This window comes from Dromiciops gliroides, chromosome 1 (assembly GCF_019393635.1).
Source record: "Dromiciops gliroides isolate mDroGli1 chromosome 1, mDroGli1.pri, whole genome shotgun sequence".
In the NCBI taxonomy this organism is placed as follows: Eukaryota; Metazoa; Chordata; class Mammalia; order Microbiotheria; family Microbiotheriidae; genus Dromiciops; species Dromiciops gliroides.
This window is the reverse complement of record NC_057861.1, coordinates 415139044-415152015: the sequence shown is the minus strand read 5'-3', so window position 1 is coordinate 415152015 and position 12972 is coordinate 415139044. Positions and strand designations below refer to the sequence as shown.

Sequence of the window (12972 nt, the reverse complement as noted above, 5' to 3'; positions counted from 1 at the left end):
TTATAACATGACTAATGCAGAAATAGGATTAATGTTATTATGTGTATATATATATATATATAACCTATATCAGATTACCTGCTGTCTAGGGGAAGGGGGAGGGAGAAAAATCTGAAATTGGAAAGCTTGTATAAACAAAAGTTGAGAACTATCTTTACATGTAACAGAAAAATAAATAAATAAAAATGCAAAAAAAAAAAAAAAAGAAAAGAAATAGTTCCATTTAGCTGAAATTCACTGAGCTAAAAAGTTATAATCAGTCTAAATCCATTTGCTACCATATTTAAACAAACACAACTTTTCCCTGGTTATCTTAATAGGTTTATCAAAATCAATATTATATATATTTGATTGGATATCTTTCATCTCTATTATGTTGATAGATTTCTCTTTTTTGTAGCCCCAAACCATCAAGTTTTGATGCTTATCACTTTATAACATTTTTAATTCTAGGATTACAAACCTACTTTCATCAAAAAAAAAAAATTCTCCCATACTGTATGTGTGTCGCTTAAATATCTAAAATATTTTAGGAAGCAGGATCATTTAATCCAACTGTTAGCAAACATCATGTCCTTGTAATTATTTAGGCCTTCCTTCATTTTAGTCATTATGATTTTATAATATACTTATAAATGTCATGTGTATTTAGACATAGGTTAATTGGCTGAGTATCTGATGATTTTTCTCGCTAATATAATAAAATAGGGCTTATTTTATTATGTCTTCTTGATCTTTATTTCTAGTCTATAAAAATGAACATAATTTTTGTGGGTTAATCTTATATCTTGGAACCTTTCTGAATTCATCTATCATTTTCAATTTATAATTAATTTTAAATTAGTTAATTTAAGATTACATTTAACATGACAATACCAACACTATCCTGCTTGTGTGTGTCCTTCTGAACATCCTTTTGCTTTTCTCTGACATTTGAATTTTCTATAACTCATTTACTGTTTTTTTCTTGTTTTATTTAGGTTGATAGTATTCCTAATACTATGTTAAAGAGAAGTGGTGAATGTGAGGAAAATCTGTTTTGTACCCATTTTCAGTAAGAATGCTTTTAAGGTTCTTCTATTTTCTATCATGTAGGTTATTAAACTTTAAGACAGATGATTTTCAATGAACTGAGGTAAAAAGCCTTCCATTCCTATTCCTTTAGTTTGGGGGGGATGGAGGGCACAAATTAATGTTGGAAAAATCTTTCCCCATCTTGAACATATTAGTAAAATTTTCAGTTTGTTTTTATGTTGTAACATATTGATTTCCTAGTGTTAAAACAATGCTGCATATCAGATACAAAACCATATTTAGTTTGATTAATTTAATTTTTGATTAAAGATTTTAAAGATATATTGCTATACTATTAATACTAATACTTTTTAGAAGTATTTTTGCACATACAAATCAGAGAAACTAATCTATATATTTTTAATATTATCTTTGCCTACTTTAAAATAAATGCCACGTATTCCTCACAAGAGGCAGTATTACATAGTGGATAAAAGGTTAGCTTTCAAGTCAGTAAGATAGTTCAAATCCTACATGTGGCAGAATGGCTGATTGACAATTCAAAAGTTTCTTAATTTTTGAGTACCTAAAGCAATTCCTTTTTTTTTTTTTTTGAGGCAATTGGGGTTAAGTGACTTGCCCAGGGTCACACAGCTAGTAAGTGTTAAGTGTCTGAGGCTGGATTTGAACTCAGGTCCTCCTGATTCCAGGGCCAGTGCTCTAGCCACTGTGCCACCTAGCTGCCCCCTAAAGCAACTCTTGAAGACCCCAAGTTAGATGTAGGTATAAGGAGATGCATAATAGGGGTTCCCTAAACCAACAAAATCACGAGCTGAAGACACCTCTCCCTTCCCCACTGATACATGTGACTCATAAAAGGTACTATCAAGTACAGTATTATTATGACCCTTATTTTATAGTTGAGAAAACTGGGGCAAACAGAAGTTAAGTGACTTGCCCAAGGTTACCCAGCTAGCAACTGAGGGCACAACTGAACTCAAATCTTGACTGAAGGCCTAGCACTATATCCACTGTGACAGCTACCTGCCTCTTTCTCTAAATGTAGGCATTATTTCTTCTTGGAAACTATTAAAGAAATCATTTTGAAATTTTCAGGGCCAGGCGTCTGTGTGTGTGTCTCTCTGTTTCACTAAAGCTCTGTTCTTTTCTTTCTTTCTTTCTTTATTTTTGTGGGGGGCAATAAGGGTTAAGTGACTTGCCCAAGGTCACACAGCTAGTAAGCATCAAGTATCTGATGTCACATTTGAACTCAGGTCCTCCTGACTCCAGGGCCAGTGCTCTATCCACTGTGCCACCTAGCTGCCCCTGTTCCTTTTCTAGTATCTTTAGGTACAAGCTTGATTCATTTAGATTTTCCCCTCCTCTTACTGATGAAGGCAGTTGATGATATAAATCTGGCTCTAAGAACCACATTGGCCGTTATCTTAGAGTTTTTAAAACATGGCACTATTATTATCTTTTAATTAGTTTTATTTTTTTTTCTGATTTCTTCATTAATCAACCATTGTTTAGTAGTATTTGTTTACTTTTCTTTTAGGGTCAGAATGCAGGGTAGACTATCTCACCAGGCTAAAGTACAATAGTCACTCATAGGCCTGATCAAACTACTCACTGCCGAAGAAGCTTTGATCTGCTCCACTTCCAACATGGGTTGGTCTGTGCCTTCTTAGGCTACCTGGTGGCACCCTGTCCTCGGTTTTTACCACATTGGTGCAGAGCTTAGTGCAAATATCTAATCAGTTTTAGCCCTACTGCAGTGATCCACCATATAGTATTCAATTAGAAGGGTGTACTACCACACCCAGCCACGTCTTACTTCTAACTTTTTTTTAGATTAGGAACCATACTATTCCTTTTCTTATTATTGTATTTTTCCTCAATTATGTATAAAAATAATTATTAACATCCATTTTAAAAACTTGGAGTTTTAAATTCTCTCCCTTCCTTTGCCCCACCCTGCTCTGAGAAGGCAAGCAATTTGATGTAGGTTATACATGTGCAGTCATGCAAAACATTTCCATATTAGCTATGTTGTGAAAGAAAACAGACAAAAAAGCCTCAAGAAAAAGAAAGTTTAAAAAATTATGCTTCAATCTGTATTCAGACACCATCACTTCTTTCTGTGTGGATGGACAGCATTTTTCATAAGTCCTTCAGAGTTGTCTTGGATCACTGTAGTGCTGAGAATACCTAAGTCATTTACAGCTGTTATTTCATACACAGTATATTTATCACTTTGTATCAGCTCATGTAAGTCTTTCCACATTTTTCTGAGAGCATCCTGCTTATCACTTCTTATAGTACAGTAGTATTCTATCATAATCACATACCTCATTTTGTTTAGCCATTCTCTAACTGATGAGCATCCTCTCAATTTCCAATTCTTTATCATCAGAAACAAGCTGCTAAAAATATTTTTTGTACCTATAGGTCCTTTTCCTTTTTATCTCTTTTTGGATACAGACCTAATAGTGATATTGCTGGATTAGAGTATACATTGGTTTTATGGCCCTTTGGGCAAAGTTCCAAATTGTTCTACAAAATGAATGAATCAGTTCACAAGTCTACCAGTGCACTAATGTCCCATTTTCCCCACATCCCCTACAATATGTTGTAATTTTCCTCTTCTATTAGTCAATCTAATACGTATAAGGTAGCATCCCAGAATTGTTTTGATTTGCATCTCTCCAATCAACAGTGAGTTAGAGAATTTTTTTTCATATGGCTGTAGATAGTTTTGATTACTTCATCTGAAAACTTCATCTCTTTATCATTTATCAATTGGGGAATGGCTCTTATTTTTATAAATTTGACTCAGTTCTCTATGTTTGAGAAATGAGGCCTTTAATCAGACAAACTTGCTTCAAAAATTTTTTTCTCATACATTAGCTTCCAATCGCTCGATTTTAATTTTTAAGGAATTATTTTCTTCAGTGAGTTTTTGTACCTCCTTTTCCATTTGGCCAATTTTAATCTTTAAGGAGTTTCTTTTTCTTCAGTGAATTTTTGTGCTTCATTTTCCATTTGGCTAATCCTGCTTCTCAAGGCATTCTTCTCACTGGCGTTTTGCACCTCATTTACCATTTGGCCTACTCTGTTTTTTCAGATGTTATTTTCTTCAGCTTATGTCTCCTTACCAAGTGGCTGACTCATTTTTCATGATTTTCTTGCATCAAACTAATTTCTCTTCCCATTTCTTTCCTTTACCTCTCTTGCTTTCTTTTCAGAAAGTCCTTTTTGAGTCCTTCCAAGGCCTGAGACCATTTCATATTTTTCTTGGAGGCTTTGACTTTGTTATCTTCTTCTGAGGGTGTATTTTGATCTTCCTTGTCACCACAGTAACTTTCTATAGTCAGAATTTTTTTGTTGTTTGCTCATTTTCCCAGCCTACTTCTTGACTTTTAACTCTTTGTTAAAGTAGGGCTTTGCTTCCACAGTAGATGGCACACTGTCGCAGGCTTCAGGGGTTTTGTGCAGCTGTTTTCAGAAATACTTCTAGGGACCTGTAAGTTTTCAGTTCTTCCAAGGTGGTATGATAAAAAGAGAAGTGTATTTACTGCTCTCCTGGTCTGTGCTCTGAACTGGGACCAACCACCAGACCTCTTTTCTGCCCTGTACCTGTGAAGAGGGTATTCCTCCTACTGTGGCTACCGGCTCTGGTATGCTAGTGGCTCCTTGCTGCCCTGGGAATGACTCCCAAGACTGCAACCTGGATCCAAGTATAGACAAAGCAAGAGTCCTGTCTCAGTGCCAGCAAAGAGACCCCCTTTTGACCAGTTACTGATTCCCTTACTATCTGTGGGCTGAGAGGTCCAGAAGTAGTCACTGTTGCTCCTGATTCAGTGGCTCCCAAGACTTGCTCTAGGTTTGCTGGGGCCAGGTCTGCACTGCATGCACTTAACTTCATTCCACTCTCACCCTGGTTACAACAGACCTTTTTTGCCAACCTTCTAAGTTGTCTTTTGCTGGAAAATTATTTCACCATCTCCTTTTGTGAGTTCTGCTGCTGTAGGAACTGTCTTACAGCATTATTTAGAAGTGTAGGGGGTGGCTAGGTGGCGCAGTGGATAAAGCACAGGCCCTGGATTCAGGAGTACCTGAGTTCAAATCCGGCCTCAGACACTTGACACTTACTAGCTGTGTGACCCTGGGCAAGTCACTTAACTCCCATTGCCCCGCAAAAAAAAAAAAAAAAAATAGAAGTGTATAGAGGGCTCTGGGGAGAGCTTGGATGAGTCACTGACTTTTCTCTGCCATCTTGGCTCTGCACCCCCCCCTTTATAATATTATTGTAAAAATGGAAAATGCCCAGAATCCTGAGGCCACATATATGACAAGATTAAGACCTAAAATGAAACTCTTATTTATGCAAAATTATTCTATTTTCACTCATAGACCTTTTCCTTTCTTTTTTGTTTGTTTGCTCATGTATGTATGTATGTATGTATGTATTGTATGTATGTGGGCTTTTTTGCAGGGCAAGGAGGGTTAAGTGACTTGCCCAGGGTCACACAGCTACTATGTGTCAAGTGTCTAAGATCACATTTGAACTCAGGATCTCCTGAATTCAGGGCCGGTGCTTTATCCACTGTGCCACCTAGCTGCCCCCCCCCCCCGACCTTTTTCTAACTCCCAGCACTAAGATCTGAATAAGTAAGACTGCCAGTTAAATTCTAGAAGACTGAGGTATTACTATATAAATAACAGATACAGCACAAAAACTCATACTTGAACAGTGCCTTATTATAGCTCACAAAATATTTTTACCTATATAACAGGCATTATTAGCTCTATTTTATAGATGAATAAACAGAGACTAAATAAGAACTTGCCACGATAATATAGTTAACTGAGCCAGGAAACAAAAAGCTCTTTTAACTCTGTAGTCTTTCCACTTTGTGATACTGCCTAGAAATACGATCCAGTTATGGAGCTAGCTTATTGAAAGTAAACTGGGGGAAAAAAAAAAGTAAACTGCTTAATATTAGAGGAGGAAAATTGCCCCCCCCCCAATAGTAATGTGACTATCAGAAACAGATACATTTTAGTAAAAATACAAAGCTATGGAAAAGGGTTTACAACTAAAAACATTTGGTTCAAAAACATAGAGAAAGCATAGCCACGGCCAAAGACGCCATGTTAAATTCAAAGCAACATTTATTAAACATTTTCTATGTACAAGTCACAGTGCTAGTTTCTGGGGATAAAAAGGCAAAAATAGTCTCTGCCCCAAGAACCTAACAGCCCACTGGCAGAAATATCTTATGTAAATAGATATGTATAATACAAGGGAGGGAGTGAAGGGAACAAAAGTGAGTTCAGATAAAAATGCTCTAAAAAAATTTAAGGAGGGAAAGAAAACTAACAGCAGGGGGGAATCAGGAAAGGTTCCAAGCAAAAAGTAACACCTGAGGTATCACTTTGAAGAAAGAAAAGGAATCTGAAATTCTGAGCAAGTGTGTGTATATGTATATATGCACATATATATGCATATATACACACATATACATATGAAAAATTAAATTCTAATCAGGACATTTCAGTTCATTTCAACTAACTTAATGTAATTGCTAAGTATTATCAATACCCTAAATTTATTCTAAAGAAGAATATAATGCAAAGAGAGGGGGCAATTTCTTCAATTTTCATTGTTTCTACTAAATATGTATAGCTGCTTAAAATAAATGGAAATTACCACTGAAGTTTTTGCTAAAATTGTTTAAAAAAAAAAAAGAGGTCAACTTTTTGGGCCTTAAAATTGACCTACCTGAAAAGGTTGTTTGTTATTGTAGGTCTTAAGCTCCTGATTCCCCCGACATGCTTCTTTTTAAAATCGATCCTTGCAGAAGCGAGAAATAAATAAAAAAAAAAAAAGCTTGTGACTTATGTGTCCTAGCAAAGCACGTATGTTTATTTTCAGGGCCTACAAGGAGTTTCTCTCCCCCCCTTGCAGCTGCAAGAATCAATTTCAAATCATATCAGACAATCAGGAGCTTATAACCTACCACAGTAAATAATTAATAACTGCCATTTATGAGGCCTAAGTAGATGTAAAACATTTCCAAAATATCCAACTAGTTGAAATATCTTAACCTAAACTATAATTGTTAACTCAAATATATTTTCTTACCTGCTTGGTGTCAACCTTGAATCAAGGCTACCCGTCTTCATGGTAATGGTGTCAGTAAAAAGCACATCTTTTGCTGGAGATGCCAAAGCTTCAGAATGAGATAAAGATGGATGCATTCTTTGTTGTTGCAATCTTTTCAACGTAGCATAACCAAAGGCATCTCTAGAACTTGTATAGCTAAAGTTATAATCTGCTAGACTTTTAATTGTAGCAACAGAGGGGGCTTTAAGGGACTGTGCTCTACGAGGAAGTGTATGAGAAGAACCTGGTGGCACCAGAGACACAGAGTTTGATTTTGAAAGAGGCAGATGGTTGGACTGTGGTGTTGAACAGTGGCTTGTTTTAACAGTTTTAGTACTTACCACTGTACTCAAACTTCCACAGTCTGTGTCCATTGTTGTAGTGTCCACACCTACCGTCTCTCTTGAAGGACTTGAGCTCATTGAGCTTATACCACTTGTTGTAGTATCTGTATTGAAACTTTGGCTACGCATCTTCATATGTGAGCTTGTAGAGTTGTCGGCAATTAATCTTTCTCTGCTTGTGTTTTCCCTGTGATTTTCTGTACCAAGACTCTTTGTAAATTTTAGATCATTTTCTCCAATACTAGGTGTGCTACCAGTGTCTTCAATTTGCTTAGTTCCAACAAAAGAAGGTTCTAATCTTAATGTTTTCTGAACTTTGGAAATGGATGAGAAATCATCACTGTGATTAAAGTCAATACTAGATGGCTCTGTAACTGTTCGGTTTCTCCTAATGCCAGATTTATTTTCAGATGTCAGTTTGCCCCCTTTTGGATCGCTGCTACTACGATGTTTTTTATTAGGCAGAGTAAGGGAATTTAAGATGCGATTCTTCACAAGTCTACTAGAGGCAAAAAAGGGGAATGGATTTTTATCCTTTATGGGTCCAGTCCGATCATAAAACGTTTGCTCTGAATCCTCATTGATATCAAGGAAAAATGTACTAGTAGAGCTGCTGCCAAATCGGTCGTCCTCCATGATAAACATACCTAAAATGAAAAGTTCATATTATTCAATACCTCTAAAAATTTAAAATATTCATTCTGCAAATTTCAGTGATGGTCTTACCTTAAAACACTTAGGATATTTTGTATTGTAAATTAATGTCCATAGAAGCTATAAAACTACTAAATATACTGAAACTCATTAGAATGTTATCCTTGAGATTAAGTCTGAGGGACAGTCAATATTTCTATAGTACCCTGAGATTCACAAAAAACTTTGAGCACTCATTACAGTAGTTATCATTCCCACTTCCACAGATGAGCAAAATGAAGGTCATTGAGGTTAAATAAATTGTGCATTGTAACAAAATTAGTAATTGCCAGAAGTGAACCAGGTATTTCTTGACTCCAGATCCAGCACTCTTTCCACAATACGTAGAATGACAGTGCCACTGACAGGTAAGACTATTATAATGAGGCCTTCCTGGCATTTCTAGTGATTAAGGAGGTGGAGAGTGTGTGTGTGTGTGTGTGTGTGTGTGTGTGTGTGTGTGTGTGTGTGTGTGTGTGTGTGTGTGTGTGTCAAGATTGGTGTGCCCCATGAAAAATTCACAATAGTTAGTGATGTTTCCATATATCAGTAACATCTCAATGAGACAAGATGACACCAGGGAGGGGAAGGTTAATAAAAACATACCACATTCAAGAGTTAGAACAAGAACCAGATTTTCCTGATCCTGAGCTCAGAGAGCAGACAGATCACAACTAGAAGAGAAGACTGATGACTGAAGGATCTGTGCTGTGTGAACCTTTAGCAAATTTATAGGTACCGTGTAAATTTAACACTACTGCCAGTCAGGAATTTGTAGATAAATTGTAGTATTTTTTGGAACCTTGTGAGGAAAAAAAAGGTGACATTTCTTTTTTTTTTTTTTTTTTTGGTGAGGCAATTGGGGTTAAGTGACTTGCCCAGGGTCACACAGCTAGTAAGGGTTAAGTGTGTCTGAGGCCGGATTTGAACTCAGGTACTCCTGAATCCAGGGCCGGTGTTCTATCCACTACGCCACCTAGCTGCCCCTGACCTTTATTTCTTACTAACCACTCCCTACACCCCAGAGCCTACGGCTACTGCCATAATACATGTAAGTCTGATTGTTCTGTAAGAAGGAGTAGGAAGTAAGGCATAGGGAGGAAAAAGAACAAAATAATGTGATAAAAGCAGAAGCTAGAAAGGGTTTCAAAGCAGCTCTACATTACATCCTATAATGCTTCATCCATTAATCCCAAAGCAGTAGCAATGGCAACCAGATAAAGGAAAAGATGTAAGAGGGGAGTAAAACCAATAACTGAATAATTCTCACAGTACACAGGCAGAGTCCTCACCCCCTGATATTCAAGATTCTGCAGTATACCCTTGAAGCTATAATAGTTTGGAAGATGTTAGTAGATTTTCACATGGAATGTGAATAAATACCTATGGAATTGAACTACTTGAGCACTTTCCAAGTGCTCAACTAAATCCTTACATGAAGGCAACCAAAAGAATCACATTCCATGTGATTTCAACTCTGAATGAAGTGCAGGTTAAAAGCAAAGTCGACTGTGATTTAAGAGGAAGGGAAAGAAAAATGGGGTATGTGCTTCACTGAACTGGGAAGTATTATTACAAAATTCTAAAGGAATTTTCACATAGGAAGAAGCTACTCCAGAGTAATGAGAGGATGTCTGATTAGTGTCTGACAGTGCAGAGATTCTTTTTGTGTAATGAACACCTATGGCTATCTGATTAAATACTCTCTCAGAATACTTTTTAATGGACAAAATAAAATAGGTAGGATTACAAAGGAAACCAATTATACTGAAATATAATTATTAAAAAAAATTTTTTAAGCTCATGGACTGCATGGTAAAAACTCCTATTCTGCATTAAAAAGAATGAATCTTTAATAGAGTACTGCTGTTAAATAACAGATATGTCTCAGAAAGATTACCCCAACCACCTTAAAACAAAAATGCTTTCATGGTTAAGAACAACCTCATATAGTTTGAAATTTTGCATGCAAACATTAAATTTAACTTTGTTTAAATGAACTATAATGATGCTTACTTGATGGTGCAGATTCACTTTCACTATTATGTCTAGAGCTGGTGGACTCAGAGTTTAGACTTAGAGTGCTTGGGATAGAAGAAAGTTCATTGCAGAGTTGCTCCATGTCATCTGGAACTACTGGCCATGGCTGTTTGCGACTGTGTCTCACAGCATCCCAATTGTGATATTTTAGGATATCACATCCTTGTTTAGTTTTGGCTATCAGACCAAGCACGTACACACAGGTTCTGTATAGATTGTGATGCAAAAACATGGAATTTTTCTTAGAACCAACAATTTAAGTAAAAAAGTAATTTTCCATAAATAAACGATTATTCTATGTGTTTATGTTTCCTTTAAAAGTCATAGGACAGAAAAAGTCCTATGATGAAACTCATAGACTCCAACTACATTTCAAAGATCCTTGAAACCTTTGATCCCTTTACTAGATGTGGCAACTTGCTCCTATGTTTCTTTTTCTATCTCTGCGTATATAATCACAAGAGGGAGAGGAAAATGGCTTCATGAACCACTGTATTCCAGGGTGTGTATGCATGTGGGTATGCTTTTGCTGTCACCCTAAGGATTTCCTAGGTCAAGTACTGAATCCTACGTTTCTTTTAGAGATTTGAACCACAACTGAAGATCATGGGTAAAGTAAAGTTAACAATGTATGCAGAGTTCATTTCTGGCACAAAAACACAAAAATGTTTATTTAAAATATATCCACATTTTGTATTTTTAATAACTCCAAGATGACAATCATAAAATTTAAAATATTTCTTAGAAAAATCTATTATATTTAAGCATGAATACATTCACAACAAATTTTTTAAATTCTGTACCACTATTATTCTCTTAAAACATATAGATAACTTAAAAAAAAAATCTATGACATATTAGAACTCAGAGTTACTCAAGTCTGTATTTGAAGCTAGTTATTTATAATGTAATAAAGTTATTCTTTAGAAAGATGATGTAAATAATGCTCAATGAGTAGGACTTGCACTTGATTATTTAAAGTATTGATGAAAACTTACAATGAACTATCCAAACCTCTCATTTGGTCACTATTATTACTGCGTGGGGACTAGTAATGCAGAGGATGCTACAAGGCAGATTTTTTTGTAGAGTCTAACTGGGCTGGGTCAGTTTAATTCAACAAACACTACCTATGTGCCTAATGTACAGAAAGCACTGCTTTATACTGGGGATATGACAACAGTAACAAATGACAGTCTAAGAAGCTTAAGATACCTATGCCTATTAAAATATGTCTAGAGATAGAGTATGGTAGAAGGTAGCGTACAATGAGGGCAGGGCATAGGCTCAAAGAAAAAGCTCCAAGAAAGTCTGAGGAAGCAGGGAACATTTTTATCTTTATCTCTGGGAAGGGAGGGAAGATACCAGGAAAGGTTTCTTTCTAAAAAGAAGTGGCACCTGAGCTGAGCCTTAAAAAAGAAAAAAACTTCAAAGGCAGAGATAAGGAGAGAGTATAATCAAGACATGGAGGCAAGTGAACAAATACAGGAGATGACATATAGTTTGGGGTAGTAGTCTTCAAACATTTTTGATCATGCACTAGTATTAATTTTTTTTAAAGGCTGTGCATGTACCCACAATATATGAATATTTATAAATTATATACATGCATTACTATACATATTACACAAAAGAAAATTTAAAAGGATGAGATAAAGAAAAATATAAAATTTTTATTGTATTTCCTCCCATGTTTCAATAATCCTCACACATACTCTCTACTCTGGAGATTACCGGTTCGGAGAACAGCTAATGGCCTTGTTTGGCTGGAATGACAAATGTATGAAGTAATGTGAAACAAGGCTGGAAAAGTAGACTAGAACCATATCATAGAGGGCTTTAAAAACCAAGCAAATAAGTTTTTATTTGATCCTGGAAGCAACAAGTATTCACTGAATCACTACTAGCATGGCAGTGATATTAGTTCCTTTATTGATCCAATAAGCACCCATTCTATGCCAGGCACTATTCTAAGTGCCTGAGATACAAAATAGTCACTATCCTTAAAAAATAAGGGAGGGGAAAAAGAGAATTTAGGGGGAAGAAATAAACCAGGAAAGGAATAGCACATGACATACATACAGATAAATGAATACAAGATACACACACAATTAATATAAAGAGGAGTTGTGGTAATTAATATAAAGGGGGTCATGGTAATAGTAACTGGGGGAATCAGGATGAGCCTTGAAGAGGTATTCTAAGGGGTAGAAGTAAGAAAGAAGTATATTCTAGGCATGAGTAAAACTTATACAAAAGATATAGTATCACATAAGAGGAAGAACAAGATGGCCAATATGACTGAACCACAGAGCATGTAAAGGCAAGTAATAAACAATAAAAATGAGAAGAGAGAGTTGAGAGACTTATCAGAAAGCTATTGAAATAATGTAGGTAAAAAAATAATGAGAGGCTGAAATAAAATGGTGGTTATGGGAATGAAGAGAACGGGCCTAATTAAATAGAACTGGTGGAAACAGAATTGACAAGACCTAGCAAATGATCTGATATGAGGTATGGGGAAGAGGGATGAGGAGAGAATAACCACTAGGTTGCAAACTAAGTTGACTAGAAGCCCTCAAAAGAAATATGGTCAAACCTATACCTTGGAAAGAGTATTTTTTGTAGCTGTGTGAAAAATGAATAGGACTGGGAAGAGACCTGTGTAGAATCAAATTTGTGATTTCTCTTCAGCAAGTTTCTTTAATC

The 12972-nt window shown here is 35.9% G+C and overlaps 1 protein-coding gene across 6 annotated transcripts in view; it reads right to left on the bottom strand.

Moving 5' to 3' along the window:
- The window catches only part of RICTOR (RPTOR independent companion of MTOR complex 2), a 135722-nt gene that overhangs the window by 18317 nt on the left and 104433 nt on the right, over positions 1-12972 (bottom strand). For 4 of the 6 annotated variants that reach the window (XM_043976061.1, XM_043976063.1, XM_043976066.1 and 1 more), the window contains 3 exons: positions 10240-10469; positions 7166-8177; positions 6803-6874 (listed from right to left, as the gene is read on the bottom strand). In XM_043976061.1, the coding sequence (XP_043831996.1) occupies positions 6803-6874; positions 7166-8177; positions 10240-10469 (1314 nt within the window). The remainder of the gene's footprint in view (positions 1-6802; positions 6875-7165; positions 8178-10239; positions 10470-12972) is intronic. The other 2 variants (XM_043976062.1, XM_043976064.1) reach the window with 1 other exon arrangement.